The following is a 24,151-nucleotide window of genomic DNA, read 5'->3' on the forward strand; positions in this document are numbered from 1 at the left end:
CTACAAAGCTGGGTAAGACAAGCAGTATGGTCCTTTACACCCTTCTCTGCTGAAACAAGAAAAAAACTTCTGGTTTTACTTTGAAAAAAATATTTAGCAGGTTTTGGTTTGGCTTGGTTTTTAACTCATTATTTGTGAATTGCCCTAACTTCTCCTAGGAAGGCTTACCACAGAAAGAACAGACTAGAGCCAGGCCTCAGCTTCTCAGCTTACTACAGGAATACATGGGGAATGGTGAAGGGATGGGTAGCTGTGTGTCAGCACATCCTGAGTCCAGCTCAAAACCCTGCCTATGTTCTGTGTCTTGACACATGCTGAGACAGCTCTGCTTAGAGAAGGATTTACTTATTAGATACAGAGGTGGTAAATCCTATTATGTGTAAATACATAACAAAAATAATAAATACCTTAGTAGCAAAAAATGGAGCTAAAATTGCTGCCAAGAAGATTCTAAAGCTCGATGGTGAAATGTCAAAAAAACCCAACTGTAATGTTTTGTTTCACAAAAAAGAAGAAGCAGCACTACTACATGAAAAGTATCAGGAAGAAACTTTCAAGAAGAGGTAGCTGCCATGGAAGCAAGAACAAGCCTCCTACTGCAAGAAAACCCCTGCACAGCCCTAGAACAGTTCTAGAGAAGGAAGTGGTAATGTCACACTTCGGACATTACATATTCATGGGATGTAAAAAAAAAACCCCAAACCTCCACATTTTGTTAACATAATTAAAGTTGTTTGATGATAACTTCTGCTCTTCCAGAATGTCACATTCAATGGTCTGCAAACCTTTAAATGATTAAAATAAGGTCCGTGCCCAACCTCAACTCCTTCACACAGATGACAGTCACCAGTGATTTTCTCTAAGTCCACTGTGTGTCTTTTGCTGACAGTAACTGCACTGAATTACTTGAAGCCGCATGACAGACCTGAGGGCAGCTGGGTTTCCCACTCCCACCTGTGAAACAGAAGGAAAAGGTGTACAAGGATCCTGAAAGATCACACTACATGTAACTGCAGGTATGGTTTCTTTATGCTATCAGTAGATAGCCATGCTATTGAAATTTTCTTTCCCACAAATTAGCAAGGTGGAGAATGTTGTGTGGGGAGAAAGTAAGTGTTGAACTACACTGTCCCATGTAAGACTGCATAGTTAAACAAATTACTGACTTTCACAGTAGTGCTATAAACAAAGCTTTTCAACCAGTTGCTTTCATGGAATAAACTAAAAGATACCATAACCTAGGGATAACGCTATGCCATCTAGCAATTATGCAGAAATATAGGAAAATATTACGTAATTTCTCTTCTGTAGCCCCAATAAGTTGTTGTACCTATTTCTGATACTATAGGTTTGGGTTAATAAATTTTCAACTTCTGAAACTCTTCCACGGGTGTGGATTACTGACACATAATTCAAGTTTTCGCTAGGACATTGGGATAAGGATAGCATTGGACACCTCCTGAATCACTCACATTTATTCCCAGTATATTTTCCTACATACAATTTTCAAAATGTAATGGGAAATTATGTTATACACAAGCCACAGTAAACACATTTCAGAAATTCTCAAGTGTTTTGAGTTTTTTCAAAGTAATGAAAAGGGAATGAGATTTAAGATTGTTATATTTAAGTCTAAGATCTCCCAAGCAGACAAAAAGTTCATCAGGTCTGGTCTGCATACATATAGAGAATTTCCAATCATGCTGCCCCTCCAAAAGTGCAAGAAGATGCCTACACAGTATCTCAGGAAAAAAAGGTACAAATATTAGTTCATGGAAATAAGAGGAAAAATTGTTAAATTCAAGTCTGGAAGCCACACTGAAATACTACTAGGAAACTAACTTAGTTTGGGTAGCATACTTAAGCCTCTTCTTTAAATGGCATCTTGCTAACTTCTAGGTTTTACCTGAAGGATCTTTTTATAGAGGTAACTGACTGAGTAAGAGGTCAAAGACAACACAAAAGCATGCCTTTGACTTGCTCCATCGGTCCTTTTCTGCATTCCTTCCAGTACCACTACAACCTTTGTTCAGGTAGGCAGGCTGATCACAACTCTGCTGAGTTTCAAGACACACAGGTTGATAAAACAGGAAATATTTTTGTTTTCTAGCCCTTCTCTATTAGTTCAAACTGGTGGATGAGCTCCTAGAACACTGAGATCTTGCAGCACAAAAGGAGGAGCTGCTGCCTCTTCCAGCACTCTCCATCTCCTAGGATGCAGAAACCCACCTGTCAAGCATCCTCCCAGCTGCCAAACAGTGCAGCCCTGACCTGACCTGCTGGCTGTGCCTTCTGCTGCTGCCACACATGGACACTCTGTGTGCATTATAGTATACAGGGAGAGGAAAGGTCCGGAGAGAGTAGTACAGAGTCACAGGATACAATAAAGTTTCAGTTTTCTTATATTGTATCTAAGTTGTTCTGCTTTCAGTTATGCACTCAAATAGTTACACACATTTAAATCAGCAAACCAAGAAGCTATTTTAAAGTTATTTCCTAACACAGAGGTAAAGCAACACCCTTTGTAGCTGTATTACTCCAGTTATTGCAAAAGGAAGTGCAATATGCACTGTCTGTGAGGTGTGAGCACAGCAAAACCAAATTCCAACTCTTATGCAATTTGGTTATTTTGGAGTTGAGTAAAAAGCAGGTTTTGACTAATTGTGTGATTTTAATGTCGCTGTTTACACAGTTTTGTAGCAAAAAATATCAGGTAGATAGCCCACCTGTTGTTTGTGTAGCCAGATTTTACTCCTGTTTTATTATGATCTACCATGAACCAGATATATATCAAGATAACATCGACAGTGCTTAGCTTTCAATCAGTGTCAAAAATCTTGTTTTCAGTATACAGCATTCAGTGTTTCCATTTAACAGCACAACTCTAACATCTCAGTTATCTACAGCACCGAAATTTTAAAGACATTTTTCTTTCTACACATAAACTTTCAGATATTATTTTTATCTTAGGAAAATTAAGTCTACTGAAAGCTAGAAAAACAAAATAAACAAAACATTAGCACATTGAGCTATAAGGCACATCTGAAACTCCTGGGTTTGGTCTGATTGTCACTGCTTGCTGTTCCTTATTGTTAACTCATTTTTTTCCCTTCGCACAGCAGACTTCAGACCAATGCAGATGACTGTGGCACTTGTTGAATCCCTCTCAATACTTCCACCTGTTGGGGAGATCAGTCAACAATACTCTGTTATATGATGTTGTATCCATGTATCACATTCTACCAAGTGGTTAACAAATTAATATAAAAGCTAATTATAAAAGTTAAAAATTATAACATATAACTGTCACCCGACAATTATATCCGGAGATCCCTCCACAGCATCTGCTTGGCATCCAGCAATTCATCCTGTTCTCAATGTTGTCCTGCTTTCCTATTCTAGACCTTCCTGTTAAAATATCCATTCTCTACCCTGCTACTGGTTTATTGAGCTCCATCAATTCTTTCATTTCCAAATGGCAAAAGGAATACATGGCAAATCTGGTGTTGAACGAACCCACACCACACTGCTGGTGTGGCCTTCAGATAAAGTAAGCAAAATCTAGGGCTTTACTACAGAGTAAACTGAATAAAAATATGTCTAAAACCTTCTGATAATGAACTGGCAGAATAAACAGCAGAATGCGGTGACATGGAGGGAACAGATGTTGTTTCCATGTGGACGCAGTAAAAACTTCCCTTACAGTCCTCACCTCATCTCTTCTGCCCCTGACAGAAAACAGACAGAAAGAGGGCAGGAAGGCACAAAAGGCTTCATCAAGTTGAACCTGCTTAATACGGAACATAACCTTGCTACAACATTTGAATGTGCCATCCATCTCATCTGTGCAATACCCTCAATCACATTTATGTATTTTCAGAGCTGACAGTGCAAGAAGACAACATAATACTAACCATCTTGCAAACCTGTGTCCCTGCTACAAACATGCTGAGATTCTAAGATTCCAAATAGCAACAAAAGTTGTTTTTAAGCTGTCATGGACTCTACTCAAAAGCTCCTGTGTTTAGGAGGTGAGGAAATACCTTCACTTGGCCTCAAAATACAGTTTTCTTCATAAACTTTATCTGTGTCTGCCACTAAGTGCTGGACTATTCAGTCACAGCACAGCCTCAGCACAGGTCTGGGATGCTGGCTCAGACTGATCTCCACCTGTCAACCTCACATTCAGCATTGTCACTGCTAGGGTACAAGACTGTTCTCAACTCAGAAGAGGCTTCTCTGGCTTACCTTTTCTCTTCAAAATTATTCTGCAAATTCACACACAGAGCAACACTGACTTCCACGATGTGAACTCTGATGTAATTCTGATTTCTTGACTATAGGTATCATCTAGTACAACACCACTAAAAATGAGAGATCTGATTGTAGTCATGTAGATACTATTCACTGAGATGAGTGAATATTTATCCAGTAGTTAGCAGTTACTAAAGACAAGGTTTCAGTGCATAAGCAAGTATAAAATAATTTCTCAAGCGCAAACATGTCAAATAATATTCAATTACTTGGTTGTTATTGTCATAGTTTAATCTCAACTAGCAACTGAGCCCCACACAGCTGCTCACTCACTCCCACTCGGTGGGACAGGGAGAGAATCAAAAGGGCTAAAGTGAGAACACTTGTGGGCTGAGATACAAAAAACTTAGTAGGAAAAGCAAAAGCCGCAAACACAAGCAAAGCAAAACAAGGGATTAATTTACCACTTCCCATGGGCAGGTGGGTGTTCAGCTATCTCTGAGAAAGCTGGTAACAGTGACTCGGGAAGACAAATGTCTATGTTCTGATTGTCCCATTCTTCCTCCTTCTTCCCCCAGCTTTATATGCTGAGCACAACACCATATGCCAGAGAATATCCCTGGGGTCAGTTGGGATCAGGTGCCCCAGCTGCATCCCCTCTCAACTCATCGTTCACCCTCAGCCCACTCTCTGCTGGGGTGGGGTGAGGAGCAGAAAAGGCCTTGGCACTGTGTAAATGCTGCTCAGCAGTAATGAAAATATCCCTGTATTAACCCTGTTTCCAACAGAAATCCAAAACACAGCCCCATACAAAGTGCTATGAAGAAAACTATCTCTATCACATCCAAAACCAGCAGAGCTATCCAGAAGGAGGTGTTCATCAGTGACAGTTGCTGAATGTTAGGGAATTCATAGAGGATGTGACAGAAGTTAAAGACAAGGTGTCTTGCCTTGCACCAACCACCACAACAGGTACTGACACTGGCTTATAGCACTATTTCTTCCAATACCAAAAATTGCACTCATTATTTTAATTTTTTTTCTTTTAAAAGGGTCACACAGATTGTTCCTGACAACACTGCTATGCCAAGCAAAGACAAGCTTTGAAGAGAATAAGACAGTGACAAAGGACAGTGACCTGCGTGAACAGAGGTAGGAAGATGGTAAAGAGTACAGCAGATCTGACCTAGTTGTCACATAGCAAAATAAGCTTCCCAGCAGTAGTTTATGACAAAATTCTTATAAAATGGTTGTGTTACCATATGAAGTTGCAGCCCTTGAGAAAACTAAGGCATGGTCTAAGAAATTCGAGAGGCAGAGCACCAAAAACATAAATTTGAAAAAACCCCTGCATCAGAAACAGGAATCATGCCAAAGCATCACAGACTCCCCAGACAAGCAGGAGGGAGTCAGTGCGCTGCACAGAAACTGACGGCACCACAGGCCATGAGAAGAGATACCTACACCAGATCTGCTCTCGGAAAGGCATAAGAGGTATTGCCGGATACTTACACATCAAAACAGTGCGAGAACAATTTTAATTGAAAAGGGATATTTTAATTAAAAACAGAAAATCTAGTATCACATAGCCAAAAGTTACTAAGAGCTCAAAAACAAAGTGCCTGAACTAGTGTTAAATACAGTACATTTTAAACAGTGCTACTGGAGCATATGGCTAATAAGGTCATTTTTTTTTTTTTTTTTTCCTAAGGTATGGCAGTGATGCTGATAGAACAAAAAACTGAATATTAGCTTAAAAAAGGGAAGATTTTTGTTCATATAAAAACAGTGTACATGTGGGAAAACACATGTGTCTTGGTTTGTGAGGGCTGTGTTCCAGTCCCAAGCAAATGATCCAAGTATTTTGCTAATGTGCAACAATCAAACTATGCCCTTTTTCTCTTAGACGCCAAAGCCACTAATCATGCAAACAGTCAAAACACCACTTGCATATCAAATGGAATCTTATCTGGATAAAATTTCAAATAAAACAAAACTAAAAAATACCAAGCTATGTGAATAAATCTCCTTTTAGTTCAAATTTAATTAAGAGATTAAAAGGGAGATTTAAATGGATATTAAACCTAAGCAGAGTTTGCTCTTTAAAAATTCAGTTTAGCTATAGTTTACATTCACAAGCCAGATGTACCTAATTATATGGTGTTCATTCAAAGAACCATATTGATTTCTGCTTGTTCCAAATCAGTTTTAAATCAGTTTATTATTTGCCTAAAGCTCAGACCGAGGCCACAAAGAATCTGAAAGAGTACTTGCAAGAGCTGGATTTCTTTTAGGAAGATATTAACTAAGACTATGCTGAACAAGTGCTGAAAAGTCAATACCCAAAGAAATTTAATAGTTCATCATTCATGGCAATCTTGGAGGGAAGATTTTTAGCACTTGCTTTCTCTGGTTTATGGTGTCATTTTCATAACTAAAATATAATTTAGAAAACAGCACTTCAGGCTCGTCCAAATGACAGTCTATCAGAGTAGCTTCATTGTCGTCTTCTTCCTTTACATCTACCATGCCAGTAGAGGCATGTGGTGTCTGCTTACAGAAGACCCCAGTTATAGCTAACCTTTAACATTTCTTTTTTCTTTGGCTAGGAGAATTTTAACCTAAACTAGCTCCCTGATTTTTTAAAACAATAAATATATAAAAAATTAATTGCAGCTAAAAGTAAGCAATTCTCTCAAAAAGAAGGCCTTGAATGATCTCTAATCTAGTTATGACAACTGAAAATTCCTCACCTTGATCATTTTTTCCTATATTAAGCAGGTTTACACTAGTGAGCAATGTAGACAAAATTTCAGATATAAACTCTGCTTAGCATTTCAACATTACATTAAAATCTCAATATCGGACTTCTAATGATTGCTCTGAGTTCCAACTAAAACAAAACAAAATTTTAGCTGCAGTCTAGATGAGTTTATTTAGAAAAAGCATATCTAACCTTTCAAGGATTTTATCCACTTTACAGGAAACTCTTACTTCAGCTCTTAGAATGCTTTAGCAACAATAATAACACAGTTTGTATTCTGGGGCCAGGCCAAACTGAATACCACTTCACAGGGTTATTGCAATACTTTCATGAACTATTTCAAGCATTTGCTTTCAAAAAAAAAAAAAAGTTCTGGATAACAAAATCTGAACAAGCCTTCTTAGTCTTGTTGCTCAACATCTCTTTTGCAGAAAGCTGAATTATTGGCTCATACTTAAGATGATTTACTTGTTCAGGCAGATGGTCTGTCAGGGCTGTGCTACTGCAATTCTTCCTAAAGGCTGAGGACTTCACAATACGTTTCCAAAATCTGAGGGTCAATATGGACAAGAGCCGATATCTTTGTCCACTCTAGAAAACAAATGGGAAAAGAAAGACTATAAAGATTGCAACTGATTCTGCCACTCTTGGCACACAAGAATCTGGCACTTTGATCAGAAATCCCATGTAACAAACTTCCGAGTGCTGCACAAAGATGAAGTCTCATAAGAAATCCAGCCACTCCTCTCTGTGCGCCCCACATTCACCTCACTCATGACATCTGCCGGTGACTGATTTAGATCACCAGCATTTGCTGGTAGTTTTGGCCAATGCCACGAGGTGGCAACAGTACCCTGAGTAAAACAGAGCTGGTCTGCAGGAGTGTGTTTTGCTCCAGTCTAGGGAACAGAGCAGGACCGGCAGCAAAGTGCTGGTAAAAATGTCAAGTGAGAGGCTTCACATACAGCCTGGCAATAGCATTTCATATTGCAACTCACAAAGAAAGGCTGAAATTGTGACTCCGCAGGCCAGAATGGCAAATCTGGAGAACTAAAAGCTTCTGAAGCAGCAGCCATCACCTGAAATCAGTTGTCAGAACATCAAGCAGCAGCAAAAAATATTTATCATTTTCTCCAACCCAAATGTCAAATATGTTTAAAAAACCCTTAAAATATATATAGATGATCCTTACTTGAATATATCTAGATGATACTTACTGCAGTATAGCAGATGATACAGTGGTAACAGCTTGACTCCATGATGTTAAAACCATACTAAAATTTCAAGTATCACTTCAAGATATGGATACAGCTGCGCTACTCACGATACTCACTGCTTCTCTCAGTTCTGCCTGCCATGACTTGCTTCAGCCCTGCTCTGCCCATATGCTTTTCCTTTCCCTATCCTGCCACTGCATTTCCAGAAACGGGATAATGCAATCTTCTTTCTTCTGTCAGAGGGGAGGCGTTGAGTTACCTATAACTCAACTTTCCAGCTACAGAGTCAGAGTCAGCCCTTCCTCATACCGGACATGCAGGATTCTTTTGCAGCCAGAGACAGTGGATAATTGAGGGGGACAGTAGATGAAACAGGGGCTTGGACTGGAGTAGGTCTCCTCTGTTTCAGGAATTCAAACAGGATAAGGGTGACTCTTCACTGTAGTCAGCTCAGTGAAGTGGTCATGTTGAAAGCTCCTAGGACCCCAACGTGGTACAGATGGGGTGAAAGAGCAGTGTGGGAAGGGAGAGATGAGTTCCAGCGCTCATCAAGTCACTGGGAATCCTGATGGCCTCTCACCTGATATGTAGCAGTGATACCAGGTCTGACATTAGGAAGCCACAGATATCACTACTGTGCAGAAATTAAAATGCCCATCATAAACAAGGAGTGCCACGGATAAAGACTGCACATACAACCTCAACTGGGCCAGTGAAACAACCCCAAGTATTACGCTTTTCTTCATATTACTCCCGAGAGAAGCCAGTGTCTCATTAATTCTGTCAGAATGCAAAAGTTCAAAACGTTTGTTTACTTCTGAAAACTAAGAACAACACAAATGGTGGAGAAAAGACAGTGTACCTAAAATTAGATAATAGTTGATGTCTCTGTGTAAAACTGCAATTATCTTGGGACCAGACCCCCCTCCAATATTTTTTTCCCCAAATATTTTCTCTGCATGTCAAAACCTCTAGAAGACATTTTTTTTAAAATACAGGTAATTTATGGAAGGAGATGCAATAAGAAAAATTAGGATATTCTAGTTTAACAAGTGTTGGGTAGAGACAACTGCCTACCATGTTTTTAGATGTGTATGAAAGTAAAAGAAGTACTAAATCTATGTTTTTTACTTCCTGGTTGCCTTAGACTATTTAATCCTAAATGTACATACAAATGTACTCACATTCCCCATCAAAAAAGATGAAGCAGGAACTGCCACCACAAACACCACTTTAACATTGCCATTACTCAAAACAACACTATCTAATCAAGTAAGATTTTCCCCAAAATCTTGATCCATATTTAAAGCCAATGTAGAGTTATCAAGTTTTTCATGTCTGTAATTGAAACTGAAAAAAATGAATCTCCATTCTTTAACAAATACCAGAAATTACATGCTTGTCTTAACTATGGAACTAAGAAAATGGCACCAGAGAACACATTAACTGAAAGCAATAAACCAGCACCTATTTAGCACAAAGCTCATAAATTCACTTGGCTATAGAGCTGTTTCATTCAAATTGGATTTTTATAACCAAACAGGCTTACTTGATCTCAGCCCAGTTGACTGCATGTAGGTAACAGGAGCAAGTCTAGCTGATGAACCGAAAAGCAGAGCTGAAGTGTAGCATTATGAGGCCAGGTTACAAATATATTTGACTCAAAGCTAATGCAATGACTTCCCAAAATAGATTATTCCAACACCTACATAACAGAACTTATTTTTAACATCAGGAAAAAGCCAGCAGGAACTCACCTGAGAGTCAACAGTGAACATGTTTGGGCAACATAATACTAAAGCCATCATGTTTCCCCATTTCCTGAGTGTTTGGTTTCACAATCCTCTGTGGTTTTCACTCCATAGTTTATACTGTAAATGCAGACTGACCTTCAAGCTTGTGACCAATCCATGACAGCTCCTCAACAGTCACTGCACAAATAATCTAATTTCTTTTCAAAATTCCTACGGCATTTTAAAATAGCAGACTCCACACGTAGATACTTGGAAATCTTTAAGTATATCAGTTTATCAAAGTGAATCAGAATATATAAATAAATAAATATATAAATAAGAGAAAACTTCTTTGGAAAAATCACAAGCATTACAAAAAAAAAAGGACAGTGTTGATCCTAATGACTGTAAGGAAAAATGAAAAATTCCAATTTGTCATAGTGGGTTTCTTTATTCCAATATTTATCATTAACAGGTGAAATACAAACACCTAATAGTGAATGAATAGGCAAATAAAGAAAAACTAACCTACTACACTAAAATATGCAAGTATCTAACACCAATAAATGAATATGTCTTAATATAAAACTTGGAGAAAAGGAATGTCAAAAACTTTAAAAAAAAATTCCAGTCTCAAAACTGGAATTTTATGATGACTGATTTCTGACAAACACTGTTGTTTTGTCTTAAGAGTTGTGAACTTGATTTTCTTATTTCTCTAGCTTTTAGTGCACTTCTCTAGCAAGTGCACTCAGCAAGAAACTCTGCATTTTAAAGTCCTAAGGTATAATAAATGTCAGTACCCCCTGCATGAATTTGGGCATCACAGATTCTGCATAGCCTTCTCTCATGATGCACTCATGTACACGTGGAGCTCCTGTGTGGTACCTGCTGTCTATCTTTTTTTTCCAGATCCTTTAAAGTACAGAATCTTATGAGTATTTACCTTTTGAAGAATGTTACACATTAAGGCCATCTCCATCTTTTAAATCCAGCTTTAAAATTCTTTGCAGAACTATAGATGTACATAGGTACATGTGCACAACAAAAACCAGAAACCACTCACAGTTAGTAATATTTGTGTAACAAAGATCTGAAAAAGAAGTAATATATTTGATGACCACAGAGATTTACACTCATCTGATCTCCAACTCATGGCTTTTCACCAATTGGTTTCTAAATGAAATCAAAACTGAACTGAGTTAGAAATGCTTAACATTGATTGAGACTTGAAATAATAACCCTTTCATCATCTTGAAGCTATTTCTAACCTCGGTATTTAAAGAAAAAAACAAACCCCACAAATTATACTTAGTCCAAATTAATGCATTAACAACTTCCATGAATGGAAAGGCCTTGTTTCAGAGGTCCAGGATTTTTTTTGGAAACAGGCACTACCTTTCCGTGTGAAGTAGGACATCTCTCGCCAGAGAAAAGCCAGGACCTCATGCATGTCAATTTCTCCTACTGATGCCCAGGAAAGTCCTTGCCTAACCTACTGGTGGCTGTGAATCCCATGTAAGTTGTCCAGCTCTCTTCAAGGGTGCTGATGTCTGACCCAGAGTTGTGAGCTGAAACCCCCTTATCCTTGCTGTGAAAAAGGCAGAAATTCCCCCCCCCTCCAATATTTCTTATAGCAAAATTCTCAGGTATAAAGCAACAGATGTTTAATTTGACATAGTACTGGTTTCATAGGGTAAAAACAGAGTAACTACAAATGTCTACTCTAACATTGGCTCATAGGGAAGTTAATTATTCACAGGTGGTTTATGCTAGAACTCAAACTAGCCCTAAATGTTATTTTGACTAAATAAGACAAATGAAACTGTATCTTCCGCATCTCAGCAGAACTACCAACCCCCAACAACTAAACTGCATCTCTTTCTGCAGTGAACCGGAGGCTAGCTATTGATCAAAGTGTCTGATACACCTTCGGGGAAAAAAAAAAAAAAGGTTAGCAACAGCCCAGATACTGACAAAACACATCAGCAGCATCTGTGAAGATACTCTTAAGGCTCTTGTTGAACTATACTTGTAATGCCTGATACTCCATCAAAATGAAATATGTATTTCTACTTTTATATACATTTTGGTGATTACAAAGTTTTGGGAACTAGTTTCATTACAAAAATTAAGTAATTTCTTTTTAGCCCAAAGGCTTGTTTTGAATATATTCAGCACCCTATCACAAGCCTGTGCCATCATTCTGGTCTGCATAAACCTTGATTTATTATACATTATGTATTAAACAATTGCCTACCTAGTATACTGTCCTAAGACATGTACACTTCATCCACAAAGCACAGTGCCTTCCAAATTTAACTCTGTTGTATTCCTAACTGTTTATATTAGCAGTAACCAATAGCACTCACATTATGACTAAGTATGACTGGAGATGCTGGGTCAGGAGAAGTGCTCCATCTCCTCCCTCTGAGAGGACACAAATAGGTGGAAGATGCTGCTGCATTCTTGGTCTCTTTACAGTCTTTGAATATTAAAATCAGTTGACAGCACTTAAGACAGAACGCCAGAGGACTACTAATAGGAATATGGAATATATCTGGAATTATCTGTAGTGATTAATAAGCAGCCTTCCCATCTCCTTCAGGTGAGTGCTCATTCATGCTCACCATCCTTCTCCCCCAGAAGAAACAGCAGACCACTCAAGGTTGCAGCCTTGAAAGGCTCCTCCCCAAAAGACATCAATGCCTGATTAAGGTGCCCTCTGAAACACTATCCCTGATCGTAGGAAAACACCAAGGAACTAACTTGACTCAAGTGTTCTGTGTTTAAAACTGACAAGCACAATTCTTGGGGCTCAAAAACACATTTATGCATCTGAGACAGTCTAGTTGACATGGGGAAACATTTGGAAAGGGCAGCTGTCCCAGCATTCCCAGGATTCCTGAGAGTTTTTTGAAGATGAGGTAGAAATGCTCAGTAAAACCCTCATACCTCAGATTGAGCGGGGAGGAAAGCATCCAGTTGCAGTGCTAGGAATCAATAGGTTCAGACACAGAAAAGCCACTGCTCTTTTAAGGTAAAAAAGAAATGTAAGGCTTAGGAATTCTTATTTCAAGTTGTGTTATTTTGAGCTTTTGTCCTGGGCCTCTCACTAGCAGCCCAGATGTTTAACCAAACTGAGTTATTTTGTAAGACAACCTCCCAAAAGTCAATGACTTCCCTACATAGGAGAAAGATCTCATACTTTTGTTTATATCATACATTATGATTGTTGACTGTCAACACTAAAGCATGACAGCTGTTTATTCAGTGGGCAAATGCTAGACATCCCTCCATAGTGCATGGAGCTGCTTGTGCAGAGGTACACAGAAATGGTATGCCTTAACCACCCAAGTGTACTATCAAGCTGAAGAGAATAGCTTCCATGTCACCTGAATCTGGATGGGTTGTTTCCCCCAAAAAACCCTGGTCTAGCCTTTCAGAAAGAATTTAAAATTCTCAGAAGAACCACAGTCACAGTTATCTTCAGGGATTTTTGATTCCTTGCATAATTTTATGTGGAATACAGCAGCTGATGGCATCACACACTCCACTACAGTTAGGCAGGATATCATAAATCTAAGAATTGATGTTCGTGATGATACCACTGCAATGAAATGGAAAATGGTACATTCTGTGTCCAAATGCATAACAGAGGAAGAAGAAAAACACACCACTCTGGCAAGTGCCCAAAGATGTGGTGGTGAGATAGTCAGAGGCCAAGACAGGAAGAGAGTTTCTATCAGCAACAGCACTGCCTCCTTCTCTGAATATATGGATGAGTACAAATGGTGGTAATGTTAAGTAACAGAGGCAGAGTTTGTGGTTCTAGAGAAGGGTAAATTCTGGTTCAGATTCTTTCAGAGACAGGGAAGAAAATGAAGAGGAACACCTCGATGGCAAAGCTCTATTCCTGCAGTTGTGACTCCAGCATCTCTTGTAGGGAAAATTCACAGCAAGGTGATCTTCTGGAGAGGAAGAGTAATGGAATCAGTTTAGTTCTTTGAGAAAAGGAAATTATTTTAGGCATTTAGGTCTACTGAATATAAACTATTTCAATAGTTTATATTCAACTACTTGAATATAAAATGATTTCAATTTGTTGTGCTAACCTGTGAAGTAGCTTGGGAATACAAACTTTATCAGAAGCACCAGGGTATATGCAGATTTCTGTGAAAACAGCAGAGTAAAGCTACCTTCTTTGCTATCAGTAACACCAGGTGAGCAAGTTCAAGATGGATGAAGAAGCCACCAAGTTAAGCAGTAAAACCATGTGAAATTTGTGCTTTCCAAGAATTTCGTTTAGGTAGAATATGTTGATATCCATTGCTTCTGACATCTCACAGCACCCTATCCCAATTCTCTATAGAATTCAGACACCAGAAGAAAGCCTCAGAGCCTTTGTCAGTCTTCAGACTTGTCACCATAGATTTCAAGAGCTTTGGGAAAGGCCCCTAAGTCTGGTAGCAGCAGATGCTGGAGGTATATGCCACCCTTCACTGAGGTGGTAGGGAGAATACTATTTGAGAAATCACTGAACTGCAGTAGATGAAGACTAAAACATCGTTACATGCTCTCATATCCCTGTACAAGGGGAAGCATCTTCACATTGTATGAGTGCAAAGAAACTAAAATTTAAAGAAACAAGCTTTAAACTATCAAAGAAATAAACTTCAAACTCTTAAAAGAATTTATGTTTTAAACTATTTTTTGAGCAGAGTGAGGCTGATGTACATGGATCATATATACAAGGAAATCACCAGAAAGGTGATTTCTGAATTCTCTGAATGCCAGAGGGTATCCTGCCACCTGAGTTAATCTTAACTGCTCTGGAAGGAGCTGGAGAAGTCAGCTATCACTCAGCATCTATCTGACACTGGAGAAAAAAACCTGCCAGGGGGCAGATTCCTCTGCAGTTTCCTTACTCTACCTTTGAACCTCAGAGCATTTTAAGCTCTTCATTATGAAAAAGACATGTTCTTTACAGTACTAGAAACCTCCCAGTTCATGCACTGCTGCAAGCTTGAAGGTCTGGCTGGGTGACAGAAAAATTAGGGCTACCAGTGAAGCATATGCCTTAGCAACTTTTGCTGCTATGAACTTACATTTTTCTAAAAACATAGCTAGAAGTTTTCCTCACTCTAAATGTTAATCACTTGTGAACATAAAGAGCAGATCTACCAGACCAGACCAAAGGTAAGTTTGTCCCAGGTCTCTGCCTTCAACAGCAACCAAAAGAAGGAAGAGCACAAGACATCTAAAAAGATACCACAACCAGTCACCATTCTGACCACCTGCAGTTCATGATCCATCAGAGGCAGAGTCAGCAGGGCTGGTAGATAGTTACATGCAAAACAAAGGAATTTGACAAAGCAACTAAGTTAATAAATAAACAAAAACGTAACAGGAAGGATTAGGAACATATTTTAAAGTTCATAAATCTGTAGCTTGGGAAACACATCTCACAACTCATTAAAGTTCTTAGCTTGTATAATGTGTAAATAGCAGAAGACAACACCATATTGATCACTAAGAATTATGACAACATTAACTTAAAGGATTTATATGGAAAGTACTTACATATTGAAACATCTGTGCAACTTTTTCATGTTTTAAAGTTATAAATGCATTATTTATTATTTGCTGGATTCAGTCCCAGTACCAACCTATCTACACTTCTTAAATATTACAATATTAGACCAAATTTATTCTAAGTCTTTAAGGACTAGCACTTAATAATTGTTTTAATTTATAACAATTAAGGGTCCTAAAAACCAGACTTATCTGTTTATACTGTAAAAGTAAACCTGAAATTAGAACAAAAGTCATAATAATTTATAGGACATTCAAAATATCTTCTTTTGTTCAATTATGTCAGTGAAAAAAAAATCCCTAAACAATGTACTCTTCAGCTTGAAGAAGTCAAAAAGAAATCCTAAACAGTAAAGTCATACATCTACAGCTACCAAGCCTTCACCACTCTGCTTCAGCAGATAATTAAATACATCTGTAACTCACAGCATCTTTGCTTCTCTGTATAGTCTTGTTTTGTTCAAGTTTCTCCATCACAATTAGTACTACTTTAAGCGGTCTTCTGTACTGTGGATTTTAGAGAATGAGAGAAGAACTGCAGCAAATTATGCAGGACTCACTCTAGGAACTAATATAATTTTAACTTTCTCATGCATTTTGAAAGTAGACTGGAGATCAGGATTAAAGACTACCAGTTTTTCTCCCTTAGTTCAAGAATTTTGAAAAATCTCAGCCCTTTCTTCACATGCACTGACTTGCCATTTGCTATGCAAAAACAATTAAACAACAGCTAAGGAAGCTTAGTTTTAAATCTGTGTATATATGCTGGTATAAACATAAAAATATTTTGACACGCATATGTATGTCAGCTACACATTTGTTTATTAAGATGTTTAGACAGCAAAGGGCTTTTTTAAAACACAATATCCACATGTGGATTGCAGATGGCACATTGGTCCTTCTCATATACACCCAGCAATGCAACCCAGCCACTGCTGATACTGAGAGGCAGATATTTCTAAGAGCTAACTACAAAATTAAATCATTAAGCATAGCCAAAAAAAAAGTTATGATTAATGAAAAAAACCCTCAGTGTCTGGCATCTTCTATTTTCCATATATCCATTGTACTTAAGCATTCCTGGGTCAAATGCCCCTGCATTTCAAGGTAAATCTCTCACTTCATTGTAACAAGTGGCATTAATAAATGCCAAACACTACTGTGGCACAACATACACGTTTCGGATCACAAGCCTCACTCAAAGGGAGTTTTTATTTGGGGAGTTAATATTTGAGAAACAAAGCTAACCTGTATCAAGCACTGAATGTTCCAATGGGGAAAAAAAAAACAAACAAAACCCCCAAAAAACACAAAACAAAACAAAACCAACAACAATAAAACTTAGAGAGGATCAAACACTCTTCCTAAAAATATTTCAGAATCCAAAACAAAGTTTCCTGAAAATTTCTCATACACAGATGATGATTATATTGATTTAAGGTTGAATACACTATATCTGTAATTTAGGAAAACTTCAAAATATTGAAGGGGAATTGAAAAAGGAAAAAAAGTGACCTGACCAACTACAACTGCCTCTTGGTTTACAGCAGTGCTTCTGGTTAGGGAATGCTTTTTAACAAGAGGTTAAAGAAACTGAAACATTATTCAGAAATGGTTATCTCAAAAGTAGGTCATGTGAAAACAAGCTATTATCTTTCCCAATTGAGACTTATTACATGGAAAGCTACTAGTGAACAATAGATGACTATTAATGCCTAGTTAGACAGTGGACTTGCTAAAGGAAAAATGGTAACAGGGAGTTACTCCCAGGGAGTACTGGGAGGGTAAGTACCAGACTAAAAGAAGCTTTCTTCTACAGTTTAGGTAAACTTAAATCTTGCAACATATTTAACCTCAAGTCAGTAATATATAAATTGGCTCAAAAGGACATGAGCGTTTGCACCATGACTATCACAAAGCTGACAGACTTCCTTAACACAGAAAGACAAAACACACAGGAAAGAGAGACTAAGTCTGAGGACGGCTGGTTACAGTGAAATGGATCAGTATATCTAAGTGCAAAGTCAGACAGAGAGACTTCTATGAATACAAATTTTTAAGCATTGCCTCCAATTGAAGTGGTTGCACAATTCCCAACCCTCACTCTTCTCCTTTCACCCAGCCTGAGAGCTCCCTGCAGTAGCAAAAGTATGTTTAGCTGTACAACGCACAAGGATTGAAGAACTGATTCACAGAAAAAGATTGCTGGGGGGAAAATAAAAAAAGGCTAATTGATCTCATAATTGAGTTCCTCAGTCTGATGAACATGAATGTTTTTGCTGACACAAGGAAGGAAATAATACAAGCATTGGAGCAGGACTGCATGACATTTCTGGCAGCCAAAGATGTGTGGAATTAGTGCTTACTGACTTGAATCCTTCAGCAAAGAGACGATATCATCAACTGGAAACAAAAGGAAAAGGTACTGTGCCACAAGATCATGCCAAACACCCAATCTGTTACAGCTTCAAAAAAGATAAGACAACAATGGTGAGACACACAAGACCCTAATCTGCATACAAAGGATGGCACAGACATTTGGTATGTGACTAAACAATAAAGCACAGCTTCAGCTCTTCTGCAGAGACTCACCAAAGTTACAAACTGTGTGGGTTTGAGGATGCATTGTTTCTCATCCTGTACCCAGTCATGCATGTATCATAATCCTTTAACCAATCAGAGACCACATAGGTAAAAAAATTCTTCCAGTCATCTCTTTTCTGTTCTGAGGTTGAAAATTTATTAGCTCACAGTATTGCCTTCAGTTATGCAGTCCTTGACTGCAGCTAGCAGTCGAGAGCTGTATCTGTCATCATAACCCTTTGGTGCTTGATTGCACAGGGACTCCGGCATTTGAAGTAACACTCGCACAACATACTTCTTGAGCAATTCTACTGCTGTATACCCTAATTCTCAGTTCAAATTTCCATTACCTTCAGTCAGGCATTAAGCATGCTCAATAAGCAAGGGACATTACCTGCCCTCAACAGCTCTCCCTAGGTGCACTGCATTTGTTACTACCTACTGATACTGAGCCCAACCTTCATTCTGACCATTTCAAGACCCAAATTCAAGCCTGCCATGTCAATGTCCCTACCCTGGATACCATTGCATCATACCTGCCTGTCAGCATTGGTGACTGATCCCATTTTTCATCAACCACCTCTTTCATTGCATGGCATGCAGTTCTCACGGTGGAGGTGGGCAAGAAGATGACACCAGAACCACTCCCTACAACAGCCTGGGAGATGCACCAGCACAATACTCACCCCACAGGCTTCCTTTGAGGCTCATATATCCACAATCTTGATACCTACTGATGCTTGAAATGTTGTATTTTTCAATATAAACAACCATCACCAAGCTTTCCTCCTGTTGACAGGCTATTTTTCACATTAAATTGGGCCTTCCTCATCCTCAAGCCAACTCTAGATGAGCAGCTCCCTCAGCAATGCGTGCTGAGAACAAACACTATTTAACCTTCACTTGAAATAAGGATAACTTCAAATGCTCACGGGTTTTCCACCAGTACAAATGGATGCATCCTGACAATGTTTGCTAAGGAATTGGTCTATATTCTTTCTCACATGCAGAAAGTGAAGGAACCAAATACGCTGCATCTCCTTTTGCTTCAGTTACCACTTTACAGCCTTAATTATGCACCAGGACCTCACCAGGTCTACCCAGGACCTCACAGCCCCATATGCCCGTGAGGTCCAAAAGCAGCTGCTACACCATCACACAGTGATCAGAGCAGCTGTCACAGCTAAGCATGAAGAAAAACACGTCTTGCCACATGTTTGCTAGCATGTGCATAAGAATCTGATAGTAATGCAGCCATATGAGCCTGCATGTTGGTGATTAGTATCGATGATTAGTTAGTCCTAGAATCATTCAGCTCGTAAAAAGATCATTTAGTCCAACTGTCTTCTAAGCTGTAACAGAAATGCTGCCACAACACAACAACAGTTAATGCCAAGGCATATCTATGCCTGTGGTAGCATGAAAAGGCATAGCAGAGGGGTCAATGTCTGTCACTCCAGTAAGAACCAGGAGAGAAGAATCATGAGCAGTGACTCCAGCAGAGACAGAACTTCACCTAGAGGTACTATTTATGACAGATGTGTATGTATGTATGCAAACAAAAGCATGTTCTTACCTACACTGTTCGGGAGAGCAGGATTCAAAGCACAGGAATCACAAAGTCAAGGGCAGGCAGCGCACAGCCTGCAGTAGCAGGCAGAAGAGTTTGACATATTTACTTTTTCAACAAGCATGCTAATTACAGAAGATGTCAGTCTATAAAAACATCCAGGTTAGAGAAAGACTTATTTCAGCTCACAATATAAAGACAAGGGAGAACAGACCAGCCACAAAAGACAGGTAAACATCAGAAGTCTCCAACACTACAGAAATCCTCCATCCATCTCTGTAAATAGTGAAAACGACTGTGCAGAATTAAAAATATGTTTGATTATTATGTGAGATGCAATTGCTTGCTACAGGGCCACCTGGAGCCTGTGATTCAGAAGGCAGGCTTCTTCCAGCTATCTCTTCCTAAAACACAACCACCACCACCAGCCTAATGAAACCGGCATGAGTTTATACAGGACGAGGACTAAAGCAATAAACCTTTCTTATAAACCTTATAAAAAAGAGTTAGGGGATGTCTTGTCTTAATTATTAATGGCAAAACCTCCACCAACTGTCACTGATTTCAAGCTAGCAGCATAAACATTGGGCAAAAAACATTTAGTGTGCATCCCGAGGTGGTAAGTGATAAAACACCAGAAAATATTTTCTGAGTCAAAGTGAATAGCATTCAATATTAAGTGAAGAAAAGCAGTGAAATTTACATCCAGGAACATAGTACCATTTTTTAAAATTGCACAACTAGCAGAACCACAAAAATTGACCATAATTAGTTTGATTCTGATGAGCTTGGTATTATGAATATCAGTTTTTAAGTTAAATTTCTTTAAACCTATCTACCTACAGGAAAAATAAAAAAGAATCAACATTTAGTGAAGTTGCAGACCCTTCTCTACTTCTGCCATGCTAAAAATTATATTAACAGACTTTAGGCTTTTTCCTAAAAGAAGCTTGAGAAATGAGGGGTTTTTTATAGTTCCTATTTGAAAAACAATGGAAGAGAAGAATCTGAGTGAAAGTGGCTGATGACTGCAACATGAGAGCTCATTTCAGCCTATGACCGGAAAAGCTTATGCTGGTCTTAACATGCATCATCTGAAACAGCCTCTTAAAAGTTCCAGATTCCTGGCTTCAAGTTCTCCAATAAGGAAACCACTATCAGTCACCAAGGGATTGGTCTCCCTGCACAGTCTCTACAACAAATATATTCATTATTTTGCAAGATGGTAAACAGCTGCACTTCCTGGAATGTGCTGTAACTAGTCATCTTTACCTCCAGGTAATGTTAGCAAAGCTCAGTGCATTTGAAACAAAAAAAGATTTTATCCAAAGGACACTCTGTAAAATTTCCTTATTATATGGCTATTGACAAGGTACACTTCCTTAGGGTTATCTGGTGCTAGATCATAGAATCAACCGAGTTGGAAAAGATCTCCGAGATCATCGAGTACAGCCACTGCTGTGGTTACAAAGAGGTGCTTGATTGCTCCTCTGAGTTACTGTTAAAATTTCATTCTAAGCTACACAAGTAACTTGTCAGTAGGGTTACAAATTTCCATAATTTTACCTCTGAAAAACAGGTTCCCAATCTACATATGCTACCCAAGTAAGTGTGTAAGGGCTGAAAGTGTTCACTTCCCATGGCTGACAAACAAAACAGGGGTTCTCACAAAACAGGAGAGGTGTATTTCCTTTATATGTAAACAGAATTGTAAGAAAAAAACCCCACACACCAAAATCAGTAATACTGAAGTACAAGAACACACAGAAACATTCCAAATATACATTTTCTGAATATAAACAGAAAAAAGCCTTATTCCCCTGAAACTTGTAGTACCCTGCACTAAACTATTCTTTCTTCTAAATGATCTCAATATATGACACATTTCATTTAAAGCATCTAGAAATCTGATGTAAACTTTTCACAACTTCCTAAAAACTTACATTATTACTAGAAGGCTCTGGAAGTTTCACAGCTAAACATTAAATGAATTAAGATTCATGAAACCCCCATTTTCTTCTGCATTAGCTAAAAGCATCTCTTTTGGGAATCAGTTGCATGTCATTCTAAATGGGAAAATCACAAATATAATAAAATATTCCTTGAAATTTCTTACACCAGTGGGATGTAGTCAAAGCCACTAAGGCTGTCCCCTGGTACAGTTACATGACTGCTTTCACTGTTCTCACCTTATTTGTTTTTCCTTGAGGATTAAGGCCATGTATTGTTTTTCATAACATTAGGCAAACTTTTCCTGAAAAGAATATAGACTGGCAGGATTTAAAGCAGAATAACTTGTGACGTTTATTACAGGGCCTTTCTGGAATCAGCTATTGCCCATCTGTAACATTCTAACTGCAGAGAGTAATTACCGAGGTGGGAACTGTAAATATGTTTAAGTGTATGTGAGAGAATAAAAAAAAAAAAGGGGGGGGAAAATTGGACATAAAGCTGGGAGGGTGTGCTTGCAGCCCAGAAAGGCAACTGCATCCTGGGCTGCACCAAAAGCAGCATGGCCAAGGGAGGTGATTCTCCCCCTCTACTCCACTCCTAATGAGATCCCACCTGGTGTAATGCATCTAGTTCTGGGGTCTCCAACACAAGGAGGACATGGACCTGCTGGAGTGAGTCTAGAGGAGGCCACGAAGATGATCCAAAGACTGCAGCACCTCTCCTATGAAGACAGGCTGAGAGCCGGGGTTGAAAAGCATCTGCGGCAAACTCTTTCCAGCCTTTCAACACTTAGAGAGGACTTAAAAGAAAGATGGTGAAAGACTTTTCCCTAGAGCCTTTAGTTACCAGACAAGGCAAAATGGCTTTAAACTGAAAGAGGGTAGCTTCACATTAGATATAAGGGAGAAATATTTTACCACAAGGGTGAGGCTCTGGAACAGGTTGCCCAGAGAAGCACAGGCTGCCCCAACCCTTTGAACACCCAAGTGTTCAAAGCCAGGCTGCATGAGGCTTTGAGCAACACCATCTAGTGAACAATGTCCCTGCCAGCAATGGGGGCCAGGGTGAGACCTAGGATATCTTTGAAGGTCCCTTCTAACACAGGTCATACTGTGATTCTGAAAAAATGGGAGCACACAGTTAATGAAATAAATAGAATGCCAGCATGATGAAATTATCTCTATACAAGGCATTTTCCAAGTAAATACAGGGATAAAATCTGCTTAAAAAAATACATCAAAAGCCATGAATGAAAATTCAGGTCTGAATATCTTGAGTAGTTTCTTGAGTCCTACACACTGAAAGAGCAGGGGAAAAACTAGGTTTTGAGAAGAAATCTAACTTGTGGTCCCAAGCACTGAAAAGCTTTAATCATAGTACTTTCTGTATGTTATTAATGCAGAAGAGAAAACTGTTCAGACATACTAAACTTACTTGATCCACATATAACTACATGCAGCTGTTACGGAGAAATTTAGAGAAACCTGTCTGGATTTGGCACTCTGTAAAAAAAAAAACAACCAAAAATCAAAGTCAGAGATTTGAATCATAGGCAGAAAATCAACTTTTAAAGCATATTGCATTTAATGAATCAAATCAATAAATAAACATTACAATCAGATGTCTGAGAAATGTTCCTGTGTATAACAAGGTTTAGCTTGGTATGAATTATCTCCTAAACTGTACATAAAAATTGATGTGTTTTGTAAGAAAACTATCTCAAATTATACTAATGGTCAAATGCTACCAGTTACTGAAAGCTCCTCATCTAAATTATTGCAAAACACAATAGAAATCAAGTGCTTCCATTTGGCAGTGTGGAAAGAAGTTTTATCCAAATCGAAAAATCTCAACTGTTCCACTCAGGTAAAGCAAAACAAGGTTAAAACTTCACAGTGAAAGGTTTCCTCCAACAGACTCTTTTCACCTCAGTTTAGACTTATTCAAAACAGACAACACTTCAGCATCTGGAAGATATTTACCTTGGATCACACAACCAGCTTTAGGGCCACCAGCACTCATTCACTTACACACTTCTACTGTCAGTAAAAGGTTTCGTGTACTCAAAGAGGAACCTGTTTTCCTTTAATGATGATTATTTCTTACTGGGACATCTTGGGCTGCCTTTATATTACACTGCTCAAATATCTCCAAAGGTTTTGGGGAGAAGAAGAGTATGAGAAAGAAGAGTTTGGTACAAATCCTGTATAGAAGGATCACACAAACAAGAGTGACTGCAAAATTTGGTAGTCAGACTAAACATTCATATGTATATATGTACATGATTACTGCCAGAGGTACTGCAAGAAGAGATGGGTGTAAAACTAATCTGTTGACTTCCTTTAGAGCACTGAAAAAAAAGACAGTACTAAGGAGGTCGGCAAGTTACTGCCTGAAGACTTTCCACAGTTTTTGAATTTCATCGTCTTATTTCACTAGCTTATGTCAGAAGAACTTCACTAGTTTATCCTCCCATTTTCTC

The 24,151-nt window shown here is 38.6% G+C and overlaps 1 protein-coding gene across 1 annotated transcript in view; it reads right to left on the reverse strand.

Moving 5' to 3' along the window:
* The window catches only part of TNFAIP8 (TNF alpha induced protein 8), a 46,425-nt gene extending 23,254 nt beyond the window's left edge, over positions 1-23,171 (reverse strand). The window contains exon 1 of the mRNA XM_050329050.1: positions 23,104-23,171. Coding sequence (XP_050185007.1) covers position 23,104 — 1 coding nt within the window. The 5' untranslated portion in view covers positions 23,105-23,171. The remainder of the gene's footprint in view (positions 1-23,103) is intronic.
* Positions 23,172-24,151: the final 980 nt, after the last annotated feature.

The sequence above is a fragment of the Myiozetetes cayanensis genome, unplaced genomic scaffold (assembly GCF_022539395.1).
Source record: "Myiozetetes cayanensis isolate MyiCay16 unplaced genomic scaffold, myiCay2020 scf4, whole genome shotgun sequence".
NCBI lineage: Eukaryota > Metazoa > Chordata > Aves > Passeriformes > Tyrannidae > Myiozetetes > Myiozetetes cayanensis.